At 48.2% G+C, this 25,421-nt stretch overlaps 1 protein-coding gene across 2 annotated transcripts in view; it reads left to right on the top strand.

The window, feature by feature from the left end:
• LOC124007370 (large neutral amino acids transporter small subunit 4-like) overlaps window positions 1-25,421 on the top strand; it is a 44,308-nt gene that overhangs the window by 2,608 nt on the left and 16,279 nt on the right. For both annotated transcript variants that reach the window (XM_046317873.1, XM_046317872.1), the window contains exons 3-9: window positions 621-930; window positions 1,770-1,825; window positions 2,965-3,041; window positions 18,337-18,429; window positions 18,527-18,660; window positions 19,202-19,398; window positions 22,584-22,727. In XM_046317873.1, coding sequence (XP_046173829.1) covers window positions 621-930; window positions 1,770-1,825; window positions 2,965-3,041; window positions 18,337-18,429; window positions 18,527-18,660; window positions 19,202-19,398; window positions 22,584-22,727 — 1,011 coding nt within the window. The remainder of the gene's footprint in view (window positions 1-620; window positions 931-1,769; window positions 1,826-2,964; window positions 3,042-18,336; window positions 18,430-18,526; window positions 18,661-19,201; window positions 19,399-22,583; window positions 22,728-25,421) is intronic.

Consider the following 25,421-nt stretch of genomic DNA (forward strand, 5'->3'; position numbering starts at 1 on the left):
AATATTCCTATACTGACACATCCCCTTTAGATTCCTATACTGACACATCCCCTTTAAGATTCCTATACTGACACATCCCCTTTTAAGATTCCTATACTGACACATCCCCTTTAGATTCCTATACTGACACATCCCCTTTAAGATTCCTATACTGACACATCCCCTTTTAAGATTCCTATACTGACACATCCCCTTTAAGATTCCTATACTGACACATCCCCTTTAAGATTCCTATACTGACACATCCCTTTTAAGATTCCTATACTGACACATCCCCTTTAAGATTCCTATACTGACACATCCCCTTTAGATTCCCATACTGACACATCCCCTTTAGATTCCTGTACTGACACATCCCCTTTAGATTCCTGTACTGACACATCCCCTTTAGATTCCTGTACTGACACATCCCCTTTAAGATTCCTGTACTGACACATCCCCTTTTATGATTCCTATACTGACACATCCCCTTTAAGATTCCTATACTGACACATCCCCTTTAAGATTCCTATACTGACACATCCCCTTTAAGATTCCTATACTGACACATCCCCTTTAAGATTCCTGTACTGACACATCCCCTTTTACGATTCCTATGCTGACACATCTCTTCTCTCTAGGGAACCACACCTCCTCCCCCAACCTGTCTGTCCCCCGCCCTCCACCAGGGGTCAATGATGAATACAGTGATTACTACTCAGAGGAGGAGGAGGGTGTGGTGGGGCTGGGGGATGGAGTAGAGATGAGGCCTCTGGCTCCCCAGGACCATTACGGACCCATGAGGATGAACGGCTGGCTCATCTGTCAGGACCAGGATGAGATGTTGAACCTGGCCTTCACCGTGGGATCATTTCTCCTCTCAGCCATCACTCTGCCGCTGGGCATCGTCATGGACAAATACGGACCACGAAACCTACGACTACTGGGCAGGTAGGAGAGGGTGAGAGGGATGTGTCTGTGTGTATAGTCTCAGTGAGTCTGAACAGTTCAGTTCAGTTGGTTGGGTGTGTGTGTGGTAGTTGGTCTGTTGGTCTGATTTGCACGATTTGTATTGTGTAGTGTGTTGTTATATTGTCTAGAGTGTTAATGTATTGATTACTTGTCTAATGTATTGATTACTTGTCTAATGTATTGATTACTTGTCTAATGTATTGATTACTTGTCTAATGTAGTGATTACTTGTCTAATGTAGTGATGTGTCTAATGTAGTGATGAATTGTCTAATGTAGTGATGAATTGTCTAATGTAGTGATGAATTGTCTAATGTAGTGATGAATTGTCTAATGTAGTGATTACTTGTCTAATGTAGTGATTACTTGTCTAATGTAGTGATTACTTGTCTAATGTAGTGATTACTTGTCTAATGTAGTGATTACTTGTCTAATGTAGTGATGAATTGTCTAAATGATATTGTCTAATGTAGTTACTTGTCTAAATGTATTGATTACTTGTCTAATGTATTGATTACTTGTCTAAATGATATTGATTACTTGTCTAATGTAGTGATTACTTGTCTAATGTAAAGCATATATTATTATTATACTTGTCTAATGTAGTGATGATTGTCTAATTAGTTGTTTAATGTAGTGATGAATTGTCTAATGTAGTGATGAATTGTCTAATGTAGTGATGAATTGTCTAATGTAGTGATGAATTGTCTAATGTAGTGATGAATTGTCTAATGTAGTGTATAATGTTTTGATGGAATGAATATTTTTAATGTATTGATTTATTGTGTAATGTTTTGAAGTGTTGTCTGTGTATTCCAGTGCCTGTTTCTCCTTTTCCTGTCTCCTCATCTCCTACGGTGCATACAATCCTGATGGTGAGTAGCTGTAATATGTTGATTAGATGACAGTGTATTGGTCACATGATGTAATAGCAGGGTACAGTGCCCATGTGTAGGTAGCTTACTAGTGGTAGCTATTCAGCAGAACTGATGGTCTGGGGGTAGAACAGGCTATCTTGGCTGCGGTCCTTGATTATCTTGGTGTCGTACTGTAGGTGTCCTGGAGGGCAGGCCCAACTTCTTGGGCAGTAAAATGGTACATTTCATTGGAATTTAGAAGAACGGATCTAATTCTCCACTAGTCAGGATGTGAAACACCATCATAGTGTTTAGAGGCTGTAGAGAGGTAACACCATCATAGTGTTTAGAGGCTGTAGAGAGGAAACACCACCATAGTGTTTAGAGGCTGTAGAGGAAACACCATCATAGTGTTTAGAGGCTGTAGAGGAAACACCATCATAGTGTTTAGAGGCTGTAGAGGAAACACCATCATAGTGTTTAGAGGAAACACCATCATAGTGTTTAGAGGCTGTAGAGGAAACACCATCATAGTGTTTAGAGGCTGTAGAGGAAACACCATCATAGTGTTTAGAGGCTGTAGAGAGGAAACACCATCATAGTGTTTAGAGGCTGTAGAGGAAACACCATCATAGTGTTTAGAGGCTGTAGAGAGGAAACACCGTCATAGTGTTTAGAGGCTGTAGAGGAAATACCATCAGTGTTTAGAGGCTGTAGAGAGGAAACACCATCATAGTGTTTAGAGGCTGTAGAGAGGAAACACCATCATAGTGTTTAGAGGCTGTAGAGAGGAAACACCACCTAAAGAGAAGGAATGTTCATCTACACTAAACACAAGTCAAAGCAACCATTTCCTGTTGTGCTCCCAGTTCCTGGCAAGGTGATTAAGTGCTGTTACAACACACATGTGATGTTTTAAAACGTCTCAGGATGATGTGTTTCAATGCTCCAGCAACGTTCATGTTTTCTCACCTTCACGTTGGTGACAGATCAGTTGCCATGAATTGTTGGTTTTACCGAGCACTTCCATTTTAACGTTGTAATAACTACCATGTTTAATGGGGTTTTGCTCTTCGTCATGTTGCCACTAGTTTCTAGTTGTTCCAAAAACAGTTGTGTGTTTGTGTATCTGACACTTTCTCCACCTTCCTCCACAGAGCTGTCTGTACTCATCTTCATCGCTCTGACGTTCAACGGCTTCGGAGGCATGTGCATGACCTTCACCTCTCTCACGGTAAGAGAGGTGTGTGTGTGTGTTCAGGTCCGATTTCTCCGTATTTATTTGTGATTTCACCATTTTCCCTTATGATCCAAAAGAGAATGTGCGTCAGTGACGTTTGTGTGTTTTGCATAATCTCTGTGTAGAGAACATTGTGTCATTTGGCCTCTTCACTGGCACTGGAAATACTTTATTACTAATCATTAATCTATTATGTAAATGTCCGGTTGATTTAGTTATTTTCTTCAACACACAAACCCTCCCGTTCTCTCTCTGTCTCTCTGTGTCACGGCGTCGTAAGAAGAGGACCAAGGTGCAGCGTGGTGAGCGTACATATTCCCTTCATTTGTAGAAAATGTAGCCAACAAAACAAGAACACGACTGTGAAGCTTAACTTCGGCTTTTAATGCCACTAAAAAAGTCAACTTCCCACACTGGGGATCCTACTTAGGTAGCCCTTTTCCCCTCCTTTCAATCAGAGACAATGATGGACAGCTGTCCCTGATTGAGAACCATACCCGGCCAAAACATAGAAATAACAAAACATAGAATGCCCATCCAAATCACGCCCTGACCAAACCAAAATAGACAGTACCCCCCGCCCAAAGGTGCGGACTCCGTTCGCAAAACCTGAACCTATAGGGGAGTGTCCGGGTGGGCATCTGTCCGCGGTAGCGGCTCTGGTGTGGGGACCCTCGTTGCGGGCCCCGGACTGGGCACCCTCGTTGCGGGCCCCGGACTGGGCACCCTTGCTTGAGGCCCCGGACTGGCCCGTGGAGCTGGCACCGGACTCACCAGGCTGGTGAGACTGGTCCGTGGAGGAGGCACAGGATGAACCGGCTGTGGGGGAGCACTGGAGTTCTGGTGCTTAGCACTTGCACCGCTCCTCTTGGCAACATGTGAAAGCTACCTGTGTTGCTCATATTTAGTTTTTGGTGTGTTCTAATAGAACTGTGTCCAAATATAATTTATATTTGTCATCCTGATTACCTGGCTGGAAGGGATCAACTCCCATGGGAACAGGTGGAGGCAAATAGGAGAGCAGAAGCAGCCGGAGAAAGGAGCCGGCGATATGAGGGAACACGGCTGGCAAGGAAGCCCGAGAGGCAGCCCCGAAAATGTATTTGGGGGGGCACACTGGGAGTGTGGCGAAGCCGGGTAGGAGACCTGCACCAACTTCCGGTGCTTACCGAAGAGCGAGAGAGACCGGGCAGGCACCGTGTTATGCTGTGGGGCGCACTGTGTCCCCGGTGCGGGTGCATAGCCCGGTGAGGTACATTCCAGCTCCTCGTATCGGCCGGGCTAGAGTGGGCATCGAGCCAGGTGTCACGAAGCAGGCTCTACGCATCTGGTCTCCAGTGCGTCTCCTTGGGGCCGGCGTACATGGCACCAGCCTTACGCATGGTGTCCCCGGTTTGCCAGCACAGTCCACCGGGAGCATTCAACCAGGTAAGGTTGGGCAGGCTCGGTGCTCAAGAGCTCCAGTGCGCCTGCACGGTCCGGTCTATCCAGTGCCACCTCCACGCACTAGCCCTCCGGTGGCAGCCCCCGCACCAGGCTGTCTCTCGGGCTTCTGCCTACAGGGTCTTCAGCCTGTCCAGCGCTGCCAGAGCCTTCCTCCTCTCCAGCGCTGCCAGAGCCTTCCGTCTGTCCAGAGAAAGTCGCCCGTCTGTCCAGAGAAAGTCGCCCGTCTGTCCAGAGGTGCTGGAGTCTCCCGTCTGTCCAGAGGTGCTGGAGTCTCCCGTCTGTCCAGAGGTGCTGGAGTCTCCCGTCTGTCCAGAGGTGCTGGAGTCTCCCGTCTGTCCAGAGGTGCTGGAGTCTCCCGTCTGTCCAGAGGTGCTGGAGTCTCCGTCTGTCCAGAGGTGCTGGAGTCTCCGTCTGTCCAGAGGTGCTGGAGTCTCCCGTCTGTCCAGAGGTGCTGGAGTCTCCCGTCTGTCCAGAGGTGCTGTCCAGAGTGCTGGAGTCTCCCGTCTGTCCAGGTGCTGGAGTCTCCCGTCTGTCCAGAGGTGCTGGAGTCTCCGTCTGTCCAGAGGTGTCTGTCCAGAGGTGCTGGAGTCTCCCGTCTGTCCAGAGGTGCTGGAGTCTCCCGTCTGAGTCTCCGTCTGTCCAGAGGTCTGGAGTCTCCCGTCTGTCCAGAGGTGCTGGAGTCTCCCGTCTGTCCAGAGGTGCTGGAGTCTCCCGTCTGTCCAGAGGTGCTGGAGTCTCCCGTCTGTCCAGAGGTGCTGGAGTCTCCCGTCTGTCCAGAGGTGCTGGAGTCTCCCGTCTGTCCAGAGGTGCTGGAGTCTCCCGTCTGTCCAGAGGTGCTGGAGTCTCCCGTCTGTCCTGCTGGAGTCTCCCGTCTGTCCAGAGGTGCTGGAGTCTCCCGTCTGTCCAGAGGTGCTGGAGTCTCCCGTCTGTCCAGAGGTGCTGGAGTCTCCCGTCTGTCCAGAGGTGCTGGAGTCTCCCGTCTGTCCAGAGGTGCTGGAGTCTCCCGTCTGTCCAGAGGTGCTGGAGTCTCCCGTCTGTCCAGAGGTGCTGGAGTCTCCCGTCTGTCCAGAGGTGCTGGGTCTGTCTGTCCAGAGGTGCTGGAGTCCCGTCTGTCCAGAGGTGCTGGAGTCTCCCGTCTGTCCAGAGGTGCTGGAGTCTCCCGTCTGTCCAGAGGTGCTGGAGTCTCCCGTCTGTCCAGAGGTGCTGGAGTCTGTCCAGAGGTGCTGGAGTCTCCCGTCTGTCCAGAGGTGCTGGAGTCTCCCGTCTGTCCAGAGGTGCTGGAGTCTCCCGTCTGTCCAGAGGTGCTGGAGTCTCCCGTCTGTCCAGAGGTGCTGGAGTCGCCAGTCTGTCCAGAGGTGCTGTCTCCCGTCTGTCCAGAGGTGCTGGAGTCTGTCCAGAGGTGCAGTCTGTCCAGAGTCTCCCGTCTGTCCAGAGGTGCTGGAGTCTCCCGTCTGTCCAGAGGTGCTGGAGTCTCCCGTCTGTCCAGAGGTGCTAGAGTCGCCAGTCTGTCCAGAGGTGCTAGAGTCGCCAGTCTGTCCAGAGGTGCTAGAGTCGCCAGTCTGTCCAGAGGTGCTAGAGTCGCCAGTCTGTCCAGAGCTGCTAGAGCCGCCAGTCTGTCCAGGACCTGCCAGAGCCGTCAGTCTAGCCAGGACCTGCCAGAGCCGTCAGTCTAGCCAGGACCTGCCAGAGCCGTCAGTCTAGCCAGGACCTGCCAGAGCCGTCAGTCAGGACCTGCCAGAGCCGTCAGTCAGCCAGGACCTGCCAGAGCCGTCAGTCAGCCAGGACCTGCCAGAGCCGTCAGTCAGCCAGGACCTGCCAGAGCCGTCAGTCAGCCAGGACCTGCCAGAGCCGTCAGTCAGCCAGGACCTGCCAGAGCCGTCAGTCAGCCAGGAGCTGCCAGAGCCGTCAGCCAGCCAGGAGCTGCCAGAGCCGTCAGCCAGCCAGGAGCTTCCAGAGCCGTCAGCCAGCCAGGAGCTGCCAGAGCCGCCAGCCAGCCAGGAGCTGCCAGAGCCGCCAGCCAGCCAGGAGCTGCCAGAGCCGCCATAGAGCCAGGAGCTGCCAGAGCCGTCAGTCAGCCAGTATCTGCCAGAATCGCCCTTCACTCCGGAGCTGCCGGAGTCTCCCGCCTGCCCGGCACTGCCGGAATCCCCCATCCATTCGGGATGTCTAGGGTTCCCAGTCCAAGGTCAGTGCCGACGGTCGCCGCTTTAAAGAGGCCACAGAGGCGGGCGAAGAGGCGCACCAGAACTTTGAAGTGGGGTCCACGTCCTGCGCCAGAACATTACATTACATTTAAGTCATTTAGCAGACGCTCTTATCCAGAGCGACTTACAAATTGGTGCATTCACCTTATGACATCCAGTGGAACAGCCGCTTTACAATAGTGCATCTAAATCTTTTAAGGGGGGGGGTAGAAGGATTACTTTATCCTATCCTAGCTATTCCTTAAAGAGGTGGGGTTTCAGGTGTCTCCGGAAGGTGGTGATTGACTCCGCTGTCCTGGCGTCGTGAGGGAGTTTGTTCCACCATTGGGGGGCCAGAGCAGCGAACAGTTTTGACTGGGCTGAGCGGGAACTGTACTTCCTCAGTGGTAGGGAGACGAGCAGGCCAGAGGTGGATGAACGCAGTGCCCTTGTTTGGGTGTAGGGCCTGATCAGAGCCTGGAGGTACTGAGGTGCCGTTCCCCTCACAGCTCCGTAGGCAAGCACCATGGTCTTGTAGCGGATGCGAGCTTCAACTGGAAGCCAGTGGAGAGAGCGGAGGAGCGGGGTGACGTGAGAGAACTTGGGAAGGTTGAACACCAGACGGGCTGCGGCGTTCTGGATGAGTTGTAGGGGTTTAATGGCACAGGCAGGGAGCCCAGCCAACAGCGAGTTGCAGTAATCCAGACGGGAGATGACAAGTGCCTGGATTAGGACCTGCGCCGCTTCCTGTGTGAGGCAGGGTCGTACTCTGCGGATGTTGCAGAGCATGAACCTACAGGAACGGGCCACCGCCTTGATGTTAGTTGAGAACGACAGGGTGTTGTCCAGGATCACGCCAAGGTTCTTAGCGCTCTGGGAGGAGGACACAATGGAGTTGTCAACCGTGATGGCGAGATCATGGAACAGGCAGTCCTTCCCCGGGAGGAAGAGCAGCTCAGTCTTGCCGAGGTTCAGCTTGAGGTGGTGATCCGTCATCCACACTGATATGTCTGCCAGACATGCAGAGATGCGATACGCCACCTGGTCATCAGAAGGGGGAAAGGAGAAGATTAATTGTGTGTCGTCTGCATAGCAATGATAGGAGAGACCATGTGAGGTTATGACAGAGCCAAGTGACTTGGTGTATAGCGAGAATAGGAGAGGGCCTAGAACAGAGCCCTGGGGGACACCAGTGGTGAGAGCGCGTGGTGAGGAGACAGATTCTCGCCACGCCAACTGGTAGGAGCGACCTGTCAGGTAGGACGCAATCCAAGCATGGGCCGCGCCGGAGATGCCCAACTCGGAGACGGTGGAGAGGAGGATCTGATGGTTCACAGTATCGAAGGCAGCCGATAGGTCTAGAAGGATGAGAGCAGAGGAGAGAGAGTTAGCTTTAGCAGTGCGGAGCGCCTCCGTGATACAGAGAAGAGCAGTCTCAGTTGAATGACTAGTCTTGAAACCTGACTGATTTGGATCAAGAAGGTCATTCTGAGAGAGATAGCGGGAGAGCTGGCCAAGGACGGCACGTTCAAGAGTTTTGGAGAGAAAAGAAAGAAGGGATGCTGGTCTGTAGTTGTTGACATCGGAGGGATCGAGTGTAGGTTTTTTCAGAAGGGGTGCAACTCTCGCTCTCTTGAAGACGGAAGGGACGTAGCCAGCGGTCAGGGATGAGTTGATGAGCGAGGTGAGGTAAGGGAGAAGGTCTCCGGAAATGGTCTGGAGAAGAGAGGAGGGGATAGGGTCAAGCGGGCAGGTTGTTGGGCGGCCGGCCGTCACAAGACGCGAGATTTCATCTAGAGAGAGAGGGGAGAAAGAGGTCAGAGCACAGGTTAGGGCAGTGTGAGCAGAACCAGCGGTGTCGTTTGACTTAGCAAACGAGGATCGGATGTCGTCGACCTTCTTTTCAAAATGGTTGACGAAGTCATCTGCAGAGAGGGAGGAGGGGGAGGGGGAGGAGGATTCAGGAGGGAGGAGAAGGTGGCAAAGAGCTTCCTAGGGTTAGAGGCAGATGCTTGGAATTTAGAGTGGTAGAAAGTGGCTTTAGCAGCAGAGACAGAGGAGGAAAATGTAGAGAGGAGGGAGTGAAAGGATGCCAGGTCCGCAGGGAGGCGAGTTTTCCTCCATTTCCGCTCGGCTGCCCGGAGCCCTGTTCTGTGAGCTCGCAATGAGTCGTCGAGCCACGGAGCGGGAGGGGAGGACCGAGCCGGCCTGGAGGATAGGGGACATAGAGAGTCAAAGGATGCAGAAAGGGAGGAGAGGAGGGTTGAGGAGGCAGAATCAGGAGGTAGGTTGGAGAAGGTTTGAGCAGAGGGAAGAGATGATAGGATGGAAGAGGAGAGAGTAGCGGGGGAGAGAGAGCGAAGGTTGGGACGGCGCGATACCATCCGAGTAGGGGCAGTGTGGGAAGTGTTGGATGAGAGTGAGAGGGAAAAGGATACAAGGTGGTGGTCGGAGACTTGGAGGGGAGTTGCAATGAGGTTAGTGGAAGAACAGCATCTAGTAAAGATGAGGTCGAGCGTATTGCCTGCCTTGTGAGTAGGGGGGGAAGGTGAGAGGGTGAGGTCAAAAGAGGAGAGGAGTGGAAAGAAGGAGGCAGAGAGGAATGAGTCAAAGGTAGACGTGGGGAGGTTAAAGTCGCCCAGAACTGTGAGAGGTGAGCCGTCTTCAGGACAGGAGCTTATCAAGGCATCAAGCTCATTGATGAACTCTCCGAGGGAACCTGGAGGGCGATAAATGATAAGGATGTTAAGCTTGAAAGGGCTGGTAACTGTGACAGCATGGAATTCAAAGGAGGCGATAGACAGATGGGTAAGGGGAGAAAGAGAGAATGACCACTTGGGAGAGATGAGGATCCCGGTGCCACCACCCCGCTGACCAGAAGCTCTCGGGGTGTGCGAGAACACGTGGGCGGACGAAGAGAGAGCAGTGGGAGTAGCAGTGTTATCTGTGGTGATCCATGTTTCCGTCAGTGCCAAGAAGTCGAGGGACTGGAGGGAGGCATAGGCTGAGATGAACTCTGCCTTGTTGGCCGCAGATCGGCAGTTCCAGAGGCTACCGGAGACCTGGAACTCCACGTGGGTCGTGCGCGCTGGGACCACCAGATTAGGGTGGCCGCGGCCACGCGGTGTGGAGCGTTTGTATGGTCTGTGCAGAGAGGAGAGAACAGGGATAGACAGACACATAGTTGACAGGCTACAGAAGAGGCTACGCTAATGCAAAGGAGATTGGAATGACAAGTGAACTACACGTCTCGAATGTTCAGAAAGTTAAGCTTACGTAGCAAGAATCTTATTGACTAAAATGATTAAAATGATACAGTACTGCTGAAGTAGGCTAGCTGGCAGTGGCTGCATTGTTGACTTTGTAGGCTAGCTGGCAGTGGCTGCGTTGTTGACACTACACTAATCAAGTTGTTCCGTTGAGTGTAATAGTTTCTACAGTGCTGCTATTCGGGGGCTAGCTGGCTAGCTAGCAGTGTTGATTACGTTACGTTGCGTTAAAAGAACAACAATAGCTGGCTAGCTAACCTAGAAAATCGCTCTAGACTACACAATTATCTTTGATACAAAGACGGCTATGTAGCTAGCTATGTAGCTAGCTACGATCAAACAAATTAAACCGTTGTACCGTAATGAAATGAAAATGTGATACTACCTGTGGAGCAAAGCGGAATGCGACCTGCCACCGCGGACAGACACCCACCCAGACCCTCCCCTATAGGTTCAGGTTTTGCGGCCGGAGTCCGCAACTTGGAGGGGGGTACTGTCACATATTTTCCTTTGTTTTGTCTTTATTTAGTATGGTCAGGGCGTGAGTTGGGGTGGGCAGTCTATGTTTTGTGTTTCTATTTTTGGTTTCTGTTTCGGCCTAGTATGGTTCTCAATCAGAGGCAGGTGTCGTTAGTTGTCTCTGATTGAGAATCATACTTAGGAAGCCTGGGTTTCACTGTTGGTTTGTGGGTGTTTGTTTCCGTGTCTGTGTTTGTCACCACACGGTACTGTTTCGGTTTGTTCACGTTTATTGTTTTTGTATTAGTGTTCAGTTTATGTCTTTAAAATGAACATCATGAACACTTACCACGCCGCATCTTGGTCCGATACTTACTCCTCTTCAGATGATTTATACCATCTACTGTATGCTGCTCTGTACCATCACTCATTCATATATCCTTATGTACATATTCTTTATCCCCTTACACTGTGTATAAGACAGTAGTTTTGGAATTGTTAGTTAGATTACTTGTTGGTTATCACTGCATTGTCGGAACTAGAAGCACAAGCATTTCGCTACACTCGCATTAACATCTGCTAACCATGTGTATGTGACAAATAAAATTTGATTTGATTTGAAGAGGAGGAAATCTGCCGTTAGACGGTACCTGTGAAGACGATCTAGGTGCTGCTGTAACCCCTCTTTAGTGGGAGACAGCAGCACCAGGTCATCTGCGTACAGCAGACGCATGATTTCAGTGTTGTGTAGGGTGATACCAGGTGCTGCCGATTCTTCTAATGTTTTTGCCAATTCATTAATGTAGATGTTAAATAGTGTTGGACTTAATGGACAGCCCTGTTTCACTCCCCGTCCCCGAGAGAAGAAGTCTGTTTGCTTGTTGACAATTTTAACCGCACATTTGTTTTTAGTGTACATTGATTTAATAAAATCATATCTTTTCTCTCCAAAACCACTTTCTATTAGTTTATAAAAAGACCTATGTACCAAATTGAATCAAATGCTTTCTTGAAATCTACAAATCACGAGTAGATTTTGCCTCTGTTTTGGTTTACTTGTTTATCAATTTAGAGTGTGGAGGGTGGAAATGTGGTCTGTTGTACGTTAATATTTTAGAAATCCAATCTGACTTCTGCTCAGGACGTTGTGTTCATCAAGGAAATGATGGAGTCTGCTATTTATAATACTGCAGAGAATTTTTCCCCAAGTTGCTGTTAACGCAAATTCCTCTAATTATTTGGGTCAAATTTGTCTCCATTTTTATAGATTGGTGTGATCAATCTCTGGTTCAAAATATCAGGGAAAATACCTGCAGTGAGGATAATGTTGAAGAGTTTGAGTATAGCCAATTTGAATTTGTGGTCTGTATATTTGATCATTTCACTTAAAATACCATCAGCACCACAGGCCTTTTTGGGTGGGAGAGTGCATAGTTTTTCCAATAATTCTTCTTCTGTAATTGGGGAATCCACAGGATTCTGATAGTCTTTGACTGCCGATTCAAGGATTTGTAATTTTTCTTATATATTTTTTGTCCTGGGCTCTTTGTTAAATTGTCGTAGAGGTTTGCAAAGTGATTTCTCCACATATCCCCATTTAGGAGAGCCAATTCCTCATGATGAGGTTTGTTTAATTTATTCCAATTCTCCCAGAAGTGGTTTGATTCTATGGATTCCTCAATTCCATCCGGCTGATTTCTAATGTTCCTCTGTTCTCAGGGTGTGTTTGTATTGCTTCAGTGTTTCTCCATATTGAAGGCCTATATTTTTGTTGTCTGGTTCTCTGTGTTTTTGATTAGATATATTTTTCAATTACTAGATATATTTTTCAATTACTTTCTTAGATTTTTGCAATCATTATCAAACCATTTTTCATTATCTGTTATTTCTAGTTTGCTCTTATGCTTCTTTAGATTAGCCAAGGAGGCTAATTTGTCAAATATAAAGTTTATGTTCCAAATGGCCAAATTTAGGAGGAGAATGTTAAGGCTAAAAAGTTGTCCAGGAGAGATTGTATTTTTTGGCTACTAATTGCTTTTTGGTAGATGTCTGTACTGTTCTGTTGGTAGATGTCTGCACTCCATCTATAGGCCTGTTTTGTACCATGTAATTTATTGGGCCGTGATGCTTCAAGGTTGGGTTCGGCTGACTGTGTTAGTGGGCTGACTGTGAAGACTCTGAGAGAGGTGTTAGTGTGCTGACTGTGAAGACTCTGAGAGAGGTGTTAGTGTGCTGACTGTGAAGGCTCTGAGAGAGGTGTTAGTGTGAAGGCTCTGAGAGAGGTGTTAGTGTGAAGGCTCTGAGAGAGGTGTTAGTGGGCTGACTGTGAAGACAGAGGTGTTAGTGGGCTGACTGTGAAGACTCTGAGAGAGGTGTTAGTGGGCTGACTGTGAAGACAGAGAGGTGTTAGTGGGCTGACTGTGAAGACTCTGAGAGAGGTGTTAGTGGGCTGACTGTGAAGGCTCTGAGAGAGGTGTTAGTGGGCTGACTGTGAAGACAGAGAGGTGTTAGTGGGCTGACTGTGAAGACTCTGAGAGAGGTGTTAGTGGGCTGACTGTGAAGGCTCTGAGAGAGGTGTTAGTGGGCTGACTGTGAAGGCTCTGAGAGAGGTGTTAGTGGGCTGACTGTGAAGACTGAGAGAGGTGTTAGTGTGAAGGCTCTGAGAGAGGTGTTAGTGTGAAGGCTCTGAGAGAGGTGTTAGTGGGCTGACTGTGAAGACTCTGAGAGAGGTGTTAGTGGGCTGACTGTGAAGACAGAGAGGTGTTAGTGGGCTGACTGTGAAGACAGAGAGGTGTTAGTGGGCTGACTGTGAAGACTCTGAGAGAGGTGTTAGTGGGCTGACTGTGAAGGCTCTGAGAGAGGTGTTAGTGGGCTGACTGTGAAGGCTCTGAGAGAGGTGTTAGTGGGCTGACTGTGAAGGCTCTGAGAGAGGTGTTAGTGGGCTGACTGTGAAGACTCTGAGAGAGGTGTTAGTGTGAAGGCTCTGAGAGAGGTGTTAGTGGGCTGACTGTGAAGACTGAGAGAGGTGTTAGTGGGCTGACTGTGAAGACTGAGAGAGGTGTTAGTGGGCTGACTGTGAAGACTCTGAGAGAGGTGTTAGTGGGCTGACTGTGAAGACAGAGAGGTGTTAGTGTGAAGGCTCTGAGAGAGGTGTTAGTGTGAAGGCTCTGAGAGAGGTGTTAGTGGGCTGACTGTGAAGACTCTGAGAGAGGTGTTAGTGGGCTGACTGTGAAGACTCTGAGAGAGGTGTTAGTGGGCTGACTGTGAAGGCTCTGAGAGAGGTGTTAGTGGGCTGACTGTGAAGGCTCTGAGAGAGGTGTTAGTGGGCTGACTGTGAAGACTCTGAGAGAGGTGTTAGTGGGCTGACTGTGAAGACAGAGAGGTGTTAGTGGGCTGACTGTGAAGACTCTGAGAGAGGTGTTAGTGGGCTGACTGTGAAGACAGAGAGGTGTTAGTGGGCTGACTGTGAAGACTCTGAGAGAGGTGTTAGTGGGCTGACTGTGAAGGCTCTGAGAGAGGTGTTAGTGGGCTGACTGTGAAGGCTCTGAGAGAGGTGTTAGTGGGCTGACTGTGAAGGCTCTGAGAGAGGTGTTAGTGGGCTGACTGTGAAGACTCTGAGAAGGTGTTAGTGGGCTGACTGTGAAGACAGAGAGGTGTTAGTGGGCTGACTGTGAAGACTCTGAGAGAGGTGTTAGTGGGCTGACTGTGAAGACAGAGAGGTGTTAGTGGGCTGACTGTGAAGACTCTGAGAGAGGTGTTAGTGGGCTGACTGTGAAGGCTCTGAGAGAGGTGTTAGTGGGCTGACTGTGAAGGCTCTGAGAGAGGTGTTAGTGGGCTGACTGTGAAGGCTCTGAGAGAGGTGTTAGTGGGCTGACTGTGAAGACTGAGAGAGGTGTTAGTGTGAAGGCTCTGAGAGAGGTGTTAGTGTGAAGGCTCTGAGAGAGGTGTTAGTGGGCTGACTGTGAAGACTCTGAGAGAGGTGTTAGTGGGCTGACTGAAGACAGAGAGGTGTTAGTGGGCTGACTGTGAAGACTCAGAGAGGTGTTAGTGGGCTGACTGTGAAGACAGAGAGGTGTTAGTGGGCTGACTGTGAAGACTCTGAGAGAGGTGTTAGTGGGCTGACTGTGAAGGCTCTGAGAGAGGTGTTAGTGGGCTGACTGTGAAGGCTCTGAGAGAGGTGTTAGTGGGCTGACTGTGAAGGCTCTGAGAGAGGTGTTAGTGGGCTGACTGTGAAGACTCTGAGAGAGGTGTTAGTGTGAAGGCTCTGAGAGAGGTGTTAGTGGGCTGACTGTGAAGACTGAGAGAGGTGTTAGTGGGCTGACTGTGAAGACTGAGAGAGGTGTTAGTGGGCTGACTGTGAAGACTCTGAGAGAGGTGTTAGTGGGCTGACTGTGAAGACAGAGAGGTGTTAGTGTGAAGGCTCTGAGAGAGGTGTTAGTGTGAAGGCTCTGAGAGAGGTGTTAGTGGGCTGACTGTGAAGACTCTGAGAGAGGTGTTAGTGGGCTGACTGTGAAGACTCTGAGAGAGGTGTTAGTGGGCTGACTGTGAAGGCTCTGAGAGAGGTGTTAGTGGGCTGACTGTGAAGGCTATGAGAGAGGTGTTAGTGGGCTGACTGTGAAGACTCTGAGAGAGGTGTTAGTGTGAAGGCTCTGAGAGAGGTGTTAGTGGGCTGACTGTGAAGACTGAGAGAGGTGTTAGTGGGCTGACTGTGAAGACTCTGAGAGAGGTGTTAGTGGGCTGACTGTGAAGACAGAGAGGTGTTAGTGTGAAGGCTCTGAGAGAGGTGTTAGTGTGAAGGCTCTGAGAGAGGTGTTAGTGGGCTGACTGTGAAGACTCTGAGAGAGGTGTTAGTGGGCTGACTGTGAAGACTCTGAGAGAGGTGTTAGTGGGCTGACTGTGAAGACTCTGAGAGAGGTGTTAGTGGTCAGGGCCTGACAGTTGTTGATCCATCCTCAGTTTGAACTGTTTTAAAGTCACCATTGGCCTCATGGTGAAATCCCTGAGTGATTTCCTTCCTCCCTGGCAACTGAGTTAGGAAGGATGCCTGTATCTTTGTAGTGACTGGGTGTATTGATACACCATCCGAAGTGTAATGAATAACTTCACCATGTTACAATTATCTGTATGTGTGGGGTACAGAGATGAGGTAGTCATTGTAAAATCATGTTAAACATTATTATTGCACACAGAGTGACTCCATGCAACTTATTATGTGACTTGTTAAGCAAATGTTTACTCATGAACTTATTTAGATTTGCCATAACAAAGGGGTTGAATACTGATTAACTCAAGACATTTCAGCTTTACATTTTTTTAAATTAATTTGTAAATAAAACAAATAAAAACATAATTCCACTTTGTCATTATGGGGTATTGTGTGTAGAGGCCAGTGACACACCACCTCAATGTTATCCATGTTAAATTCATTATGGGGTATTTAATCCATGTTAAATTCATTATGGGGTATTTAATCCATGTTAAATTCATTATGGGGTATTTAATCCATGTTAAATTCATTATGGGGTATGTAATCCATGTTACGTTCAGGCTGTAACACAACAACATGTGGAAGAAGTCAAGGGGTCTGAATACTTTCTGAAGGCCACTGTAATTTAGCTACAGTAGCCAACTAGCTTTTGGTGGAATTGTGTCGCGATACGAAACCTTCAGCCCCGCCCCTTGGCCGGCAGTGGGGCTGCTAGAGGTGGTTAGCGTCCCGTTCCTGGACAGGGCACTATAGATACTTCAGGTTATCTCGGTATAACCAGGACCGCTCGCGTAGCCCTGCCTCTCTTTCTATATCGAAGCGTTGTCCGCGTAGAGAGGTCTTTTGCCTTGTCACTCTCAACGGTCTAGCTCTAGCTGGGATGTGTGAACCCCACCTTTATCCTCTAGACTCTTTGTTTCACCACTAATTGGTCCTTGAGTTATTATTAAGCACTAGTCCTACCAGTCTCTATATGATTTCCCTCAGGTTGAGTGTTTCCCCTCTGTGATATATCTAGTTTAAAGTGTGAAGACCTTTAGTCAACTTAGTCTCACTACTCTGCCCGTCAGCTATGTATCGCTTGGAAAATAAAACTTAGATCGATAAGACAATTAAATGAATCACTACTGGACACACCTTCCTCCTTGTCTTTTAATAGCAACTCATTCTGTCATAGAGTACTGATCTCCGTTTCCAGTGTCCCGGTAGCGGGACAAAACAATATTGACTCATTCAGACTGCCCCTACAAAACAATATTGACTCATTCAGACTGCCCCTACAAAACAATATTGACTCATTCAGACTGCCCCTACAAAACAATATTGACTCATTCAGACTGCCCCTACAAAACAATATTGACTCATTCAGACTGCCCCTACAAAACAATATTGACTCATTCAGACTGCCCCTACAAAACAATATTGACTCATTCAGACTGCCCCTACAAAACAATATTGACTCATTCAGACTGCCCCTACAAAACAATATTGACTCATTCAGACTGCCCCTACAAAACAATATTGACTCATTCAGACTGCCCCTACAAAACAATATTGACTCATTCAGACTGCCCCTACAAAACAATATTGACTCATTCAGACTGCCCCTACAAAACAATATTGACTCATTCAGACTGCCCCTACAAAACAATATTGACTAATTCAGACTGCCCCTACAAAACAATATTGGAAAATATTCTACTCAACTGCAGTTACTGCATGTTTATTTTTGAAAGGGTGTTTTAGGCATAAACGACAGAGTCCTAGAGATCTGTTAACACTGTGTTACATTACATGAGATCTGTCAACGCTGTGTTACATTACTAGATCTGTCAACGCTGTGTTACATCACTAGAGATCTGTCAACGCTGTTACATCACTAGATCTGTCAACGCTGTTACATCACTAGAGATCTGTCAACGCTGTGTTACATTACTAGATCTGTCAACGCTGTGTTACATTACTAGAGATCTGTCAACGCTGTGTTACATTACTAGAGATCTGTCAACGCTGTGTTACATTACTAGAGATCTGTCAACGCTGTGTTACATCACTAGAGATCTGTCAACGCTGTGTTACGTCTCTAGAGATCTGTCAACGCTGTGTTACGTCACTAGAGATCTGTCAACGCTGTGTTACATTACTAGAGATCTGTCAACGCTGTGTTACATTACTAGATCTGTCAACGCTGTGTTACATTACTAGAGATCTGTCAACGCTGTGTTACATCACTAGAGATCTGTCAACGCTGTGTTACATTACTAGATCTGTCAACGCTGTGTTACATTACTAGAGATCTGTCAACGCTGTGTTACATTACTAGATCTGTCAACGCTGTGTTACATCACTAGAGATCTGTCAACGCTGTGTTACATCACTAGAGATCTGTCAACGCTGTTACATTACTAGAGATCTGTCAACGCTGTGTTACATTACTAGAGATCTGTCAACGCTGTGTTACATTACTAGATCTGTCAACGCTGTGTTACATCACTAGAGATCTGTCAACGCTGTGTTACATTACTAGATCTGTCAACGCTGTGTTACATTACTAGAGATCTGTCAACGCTGTGTTACATTACTAGATCTGTCAACGCTGTGTTACATCACTAGAGATCTGTCAACGCTGTGTTACATTACTAGATCTGTCAACGCTGTGTTACATTACTAGAGATCTGTCAACGCTGTGTTACATTACATGAGATCTGTCAACGCTGTTACATCACTAGAGATCTGTCAACGCTGTGTTACATTACATGAGATCTGTCAACGCTGTGTTACATCACTAGATCTGTCAACGCTGTGTTACATTACTAGAGATCTGTCAACGCTGTGTTACATTACTAGAGATCTGTCAACGCTGTGTTACATTACATGAGATCTGTCAACGCTAATAAAGTTATTAGTTTAAATCCTCTCTCTCTCTTTTTTTTTCCTTCCTTCAGCTCCCTAACATGTTTGGTAATCTGCGTTCTACATTCATTGCTCTGATGATCGGCTCCTATGCCTCCTCTGCTGTCACCTTCCCTGGAGTCAAGGTAACACACACAGGCACGTTTACACACGCACCAAAAGTATCTGAACCATCTTTAAGAAACTGTAATGTAGTTGATCATCTTTGTTGTTGTGTCCTAGGTGATCTATGACCTTGGTGTGACCTTCATCACCATCATGGTTGTCTGGGCAGCCTGTTCTGGCCTCGTCTTCTTTAACTGCTTCTTCAACTGGCCTCTGGAACCCTTCCCTGGCCCCGAGGACATGGACTACAGGTGCACACCGCACACATCTAGTTTCCGCCAGGTTAAAGGTCATAGGTCAAGCTCCAGGTCAGATCAGGAATGTTTAACTGTACGGACAACCAGCTGTATTACTGTGTTACATGAACCCCTCTCTGTTACATGAACCCCTCTCTGTTACATGAACCCCTCTCTGTTACATGAACCCCTCTCTGTTACATGAACCCCTCTCTGTTACATGAACCCCTCTCTGTTACATGAACCCCTCTCTGTTACATGAACCCCTCTCTGTTACATGAACCCCTCTCTGTTACATGAACCCCTCTCTGTTACATGAACCCCTCTCTGTTACATGAACCCCTCTCTGTTACATGAACCCCTCTCTGTTACATGAACCCCTCTCTGTTACATGAACCCCTCTCTGTTACATGAACCCCTCTCTGTTACATGAACCCCTCTCTGTTACTGTGTGACATGAACCTCTCTCTCTCTCTCTCTCTCTCTCTCTCTCTCTCTCACCACCTCTCCTTCATCCTTTCTCCCTCCCATCTCCCTGTCCCCCTCTTCCTCCTAGTGTGAAGGTAAAGTTCAGTTGGCTGGGTTTTGACCACAAGATCACAGGGAAGCAGTTTTACAATCAGGTGACCAAGGTGGGGAAGCGTCTGAGTGTGGGCAACAGTCTGAAACAGAGAGAGCTGGCCACTAAGGAGGGACACAAACTCTGTCTCTCAACCATGGACCTGGAGGTCAGCAGAAAACCCAAGGAGGAATGTAAGGACACAACGTTCAGACAACATTCACTAAAGATTCATACAACATTACACAATGTTCTGACAACTCAACAAACTTCATTCAACTTCCTGTCAAACATAACGCAACACAAAGTACTTACAATATAACACAGTATACATACAGCACATTAAAAAAAGAAAATATGCTCACCCCAATGATCACCTGTGTAACTATTGACATAAGCTCAGAACCACTTGTGTTTCAAACATGGTTCTGCTGATCGATGTCATTACCTCTGTCAAAATAGTGGCGACGCAAAAATAATACACATTTACAATAGGCCTATAAAAAAAAACAGAAAACAAACAAAGTGGAATTAAAATGTATTTAATTGTCTTTATTTTTTTACCCAAAATACTTTGTATTGTCATATTGGAAGGCAAATTCTAACATTTGAAGATAACAAAAACTATAAATATACATACAGTGGGGCAAAAAAGTATTTAGTCAGCCACCAATTGTGCAAGTTCTCCCACATAAAAAGATGAGAGAGGCCTGTAATTTTTCATCATAGGTACACTTCAACTATGGCAGACAAAATGAGAGAAAAATCCAGAAAATCACATTGTAGAATTTTTATGAATTTATTTGCAAATTATGGTGGAAAATAAGTATTTGGTCAATAACAAAAGTTTATCTCAATACTTTGTTATATACCCTTTGTTGGCAATGACAGAGGTCAAACATTTTCTGTAAGTCTTAACAAGGTTTTCACACTGTTGCTGGTATTTTGGCCCATTCTTCCATGCAGATCTCCTCTAGAGCAGTGATGTTTTGGGGCTGTTGCTGGGCAACACGGACTTTCAACTCCCTCCAAAGATTTTCTATGGGGTTGAGATCTGGAGACTGGCTAGGCCACTCCAGGACCTTGAAATGCTTCTTACGAAGCCACTCCTTCGTTGCCCGGGCAGTGTGTTTGGGATCCTTGTCATGCTGAAAGACCCAGCCACGTTTCATCTTCAATGCCCTTGCTGATGGAAGGAGGTTTTCACTCAAAATCTCATGATACATGGCCCCATTCATTCTTTCCTTTACACGGATCAGACGTCCTGGTCCCTTTGTAGAAAAACAGCCCCAAAGCATGATGTTTCCACCCCCATGCTTCACAGTAGGTATGGTGTTCTTTGGATGCAACTCAGCTTTCTTTGTCCTCCAAACACAACGAGTTGAGTTTTTACCAAAAAGTTATATTTTGGTTTCATCTGACCATATGACATTCTCCCAATCTTCTTCTGGATCATCCAAATGCTCTCTAGCAAACTTCAGACGGGCCTGGACATGTACTGGCTTAAGCAGGGGACACGTCTGGCACTGCAGGATTTGAGTCCCTGGCGGCGTAGTGTGTTACTGATGGTAGGCTTTGTTACTTTGGTCCCAGCTCTCTGCAGGTCATTCATTAGGTCCCCCTGTGTGATTCTGGGATTTTTGCTCACCGTTCTTGAGATCATTTTGACCCCACGGGGTGAAATCTTGCGTGGAGCCCCAGATCGAGGGAGATTATCAGTGGTCTTGTATGTCTTCCATTTCCTAATAATTGCTCCCACAGTTGATTTCTTCAAACCAAGCTGCTTAACTATTGCAGATTCAGTCTTCCCAGCCTGGTGCAGGTCTACAATTTTGTTTCTGGTGTCCTTTGACAGCTCTTTGGTCTTGGCCATAGTGGAGTTTGGAGTGTGACTGTTTGAGGTTGTGGACAGGTGTCTTTTATACTGATAACAAGTTCAAACAGGTGCCATTAATACAGGTAAGGAGTGGAGGACAGAGGAGCCTCCGGTAGCGTAATCAGAGCCTCAAGCTCAATACCATAACGCAACGTTAACTATTCATGAAAATCACAAATGAAATGAAATTAATATGCTAGCTCTCAAGCTTAGCCTTTTGTTAACAACACTCATCTCAGATTTTCAAAAATATGCTTCTCTACCATAGCAAACTAGCATTTAGCATTTAGCGTTAGCATTTAGCATTAGCATTTAGCGTTAGCTTTAGCAGGCAACATTTTCACAAAAACCAGCAAAAACATTCAATAAATCATTTACCTTTGAAGAACTTCGGATGTTTTCAATGAGGAGACTCTCAGTTAGATAGCAAATGTTCAGTTTTTCCTGAAAGATTTTTTGTGCAGGAGAAATCGGTCCGTTTGGTGTGTCATGTTTGGCTACCAAAAAAAAAACGAAAATCCAGTTATCCAAATTAACTCCATAATATCGACTGAAACATGGCAAACGTTGTTTAGAACCAATCCTCAAGGTGTTTTTCACATCTCTCTTCAATGATGTATCGTTCCTGGAAGTATGAGTCTACTTCTGTATCGCATGGTACAAGGATTGCCACTGGGAATTACGCACCGACTTAGACAAAGGACACCGGACGGCCCCCTGGCAAATGTAGTCTCATGGCCAATCTTCCAATGGTATGCCTACAAATACAATGCTGCAGACATCTTGGACGAACGGCAGAGCGCATAAGCTCGTTCACAGCCATATAAGAGGACGATAGTAAAACAGAGCGTCAAAAATCCTGCTCATTTCCTGTTTGAAGTTTCATCTTGGTTTCGCCTGTAAGATCAGTTCTGGGGTACTCACAGATATCTTTGCAGTTTTGAAAACGTCAGTGTTTTCTTTCCAACGCTGCCAATTATATGCATAGTCGAGCATCTTTTCATGACAAAATATTGCGCTGAAAACGGGCACGTTTTTTTTATCCAATAATGAAATGGCGCCCCCATAGCTTCAAGAGGTTAAAGAAGAAGTTACAGGTCTGTGAGAGCCAGAAATCTTGCTTGTTTGTAGGTGACCAAATACTTATTTTCCACCATAATTTGCAAGTAAATTCATTTTTTTCCCCTCACTTTGTCTGTCATAGTTGAAGTGTACCTATGATGAAAATTACAGGCCTCTCATCTTTTTAAGTGGGAGAACATGCACAATTGGTGGCTGACTAAATACTTTTTGCCTCACTGTATATAGTCATTGCTTAAGTATTCAGCCCCTTGGTTGAGGGAAGCCTAAATTAGTTCTGGTCTTCTTATTTGTGCTCTCGTTACATACAGGCCCACCATTTACACAGATGACTTCAGCCATCTGAAAAACATTCCATAGCAAAATATCGCTTTTGGAATCACCCCCCCCCCTCTCTCCTTCCGAAACCTTTCTCTCTTGCAGCCCAGTCGTTCATGCAGAGCATCAGCAGCCCTCTCTTCATCCTCTCTCTGGTCACCATGTCCATCACTCAGCTCCGTCTCATCTTCTACATGGGAGCCATGAACAACATCCTGGAGGCCCTCAGCGATGGAGACCTCAACACTGGTGGGTACTGCTGCTAGGGCTGGGTGAGTCATGGACAACAACCTGGAGACCTGCTGCTAGGGCTGGGTGAGCCATGAACAACAACCTGGAGACCTGCTGCTAGGGCTGGGTGAGTCATGAACAACAACATGGAGACCTGCTGCTAGGGCTGGGGGGTGAGTCATGAACAACAACATGGAGACCTGCTGCTAGGGCTGGGGGGTGAGTCATGAACAACAACATGGAGACCTGCTGCTAGGGCTGGGGGGTGAGTCATGGACAACAACCTGGAGACCTGCTGCTAGGGCTGGGTGAGTCATTAACAACAACCTGGAGACCTGCTGCTAGGGCTGGGGGGTGAGTCATGAACAACAACATGGAGACCTGCTGCTAGGGCTGGGTGAGTCATTAACAACAACCTGGAGACCTGCTGCTAGGGCTGGGTGAGCCATGAACAACAACCTGGAGACCTGCTGCTAGGGCTGGGTGAGTCATTAACAACAACCTGGAGACCTGCTGCTAGGGCTGGGTGAGTCATGAACAACAACCTGGAGACCTGCTGCTAGGGCTGGGTGAGTCATGAACAACAACCTGGAGACCTGCTGCTAGGGCTGGGGGGTGAGTCATTAACAACAACCTGGAGACCTGCTGCTAGGGCTGGGGGGTGAGTCATGAACAACAACCTGGAGACCTGCTGCTAGGGCTGGGGGGTGAGTCATTAACAACAACCTGGAGACCTGCTGCTAGGGCTGAACAACAACCTGGAGACCTGCTGCTAGGGCTGGGGGTGAGAACAACAACCTGGAGACCTGCTGCTAGGGCTGGGTGAGTCATGAACAACAACCTGGAGACCTGCTGCTAGGGCAGTCATTAACAACAACCTGGAGACCTGCTGCTAGGGCTGGGGGGTGAGTCATGAACAACAACCTGGAGACCTGCTGCTAGGGCTGGGGGGTGAGTCATGAACAACAACCTGGAGACCTGCTGCTAGGGCTGGGTGAGTCATGAACAACAACCTGGAGACCTGCTGCTAGGGCTGGGTGAGTCATGAACAACAACCTGGAGACCTGCTGCTAGGGCTGGGTGAGTCATGGACAACAACCTGGAGACCTGCTGCTAGGGCTGGTGGGTACTGCTGCTAGGGCTGGGTGAGTCATGGACAACAACCTGGAGACCTGCTGCTAGGGCTGGGTGAGTCATGAACAACAACCTGGAGACCTGCTGCTAGGGCTGGGTGAGTCATGAACAACAACCTGGAGACCTGCTGCTAGGGCTGGGTGAGTCATTAACAACAACCTGGAGACCTGCTGCTAGGGCTGGGTGGTGAGTCATGAACAACAACCTGGAGACCTGCTGCTAGGGCTGGGTGAGTCATGAACAACAACCTGGAGACCTGCTGCTAGGGCTGGGGGGTGAGTCATGAACAACAACCTGGAGACCTGCTGCTAGGGCTGGGGGGTGAGTCATGAACAACAACCTGGAGACCTGCTAGGGCTGGGTGAGGGAACAACAACCTGGAGACCTGCTGCTAGGGCTGGGTGAGTCATGAACAACAACCTGGAGACCTGCTGCTAGGGCTGGGTGAGTCATGAACAACAACCTGGAGACCTGCTGCTAGGGCTGGGTGAGTCATGGACAACAACCTGGAGACCTGCTGCTAGGGCTGGTGGGTACTGCTGCTAGGGCTGGGTGAGTCATGGACAACAACCTGGAGACCTGCTGCTAGGGCTGGGTGAGTCATGAACAACAACCTGGAGACCTGCTGCTAGGGCTGGGTGGTGAGTCATGAACAACAACCTGGAGACCTGCTGCTAGGGCTGGGTGAGTCATGAACAACAACCTGGAGACCTGCTGCTAGGGCTGGGTGGTGAGTCATGGAGACCTGCTGCTAGGGCTGGGTGAGTCATGGACAACAACAACCTGGAGACCTGCTAGGGCTGGGTGAGTCATGGACAACAACCTGGAGACCTGCTGCTAGGGCTGGGTGAGTCATGAACAACAACCTGGAGACCTGCTGCTAGGGCTGGGTGAGTCATGAACAACAACCTGGAGACCTGCTGCTAGGGCTGGGTGAGTCATGAACAACAACCTGGAGACCTGCTGCTAGGGCTGGGTGAGTCATGAACAACAACCTGGAGACCTGCTGCTAGGGCTGGGTGAGTCATGAACAACAACCTGGAGACCTGCTGCTAGGGCTGGGTGAGTCATGAACAACAACCTGGAGACCTGCTGCTAGGGCTGGGTGAGTCATGAACAACAACCTGGAGACCTGCTGCTAGGGCTGGGGGGTGAGTCATGAACAACAACCTGGAGACCTGCTGCTAGGGCTGGGTGAGTCATGAACAACAACCTGGAGACCTGCTGCTAGGGCTGGGTGAGTCATGGACAACAACCTGGAGACCTGCTGCTAGGGCTGGTGGGTACTGCTGCTAGGGCTGGGTGAGTCATGGACAACAACCTGGAGACCTGCTGCTAGGGCTGGGTGAGTCATGAACAACAACCTGGAGACCTGTTGCTAGGGCTGGGTGAGTCATTAACAACAACCTGGAGACCTGCCCCTAGGGCTGGGTGAGTCATTAACAACAACCTGGAGACCTGCTGCTAGGGCTGGGTGAGTCATGAACAACAACCTGGAGACCTGCCCCTAGGGCTGGGTGAGTCATTAACAACAACCTGGAGACCTGCTGCTAGGGCTGGGTGAGTCATGAACAACAA

Source organism: Oncorhynchus gorbuscha, linkage group LG20 (assembly GCF_021184085.1).
Source record: "Oncorhynchus gorbuscha isolate QuinsamMale2020 ecotype Even-year linkage group LG20, OgorEven_v1.0, whole genome shotgun sequence".
Classification (NCBI taxonomy): domain Eukaryota; kingdom Metazoa; phylum Chordata; class Actinopteri; order Salmoniformes; family Salmonidae; genus Oncorhynchus; species Oncorhynchus gorbuscha.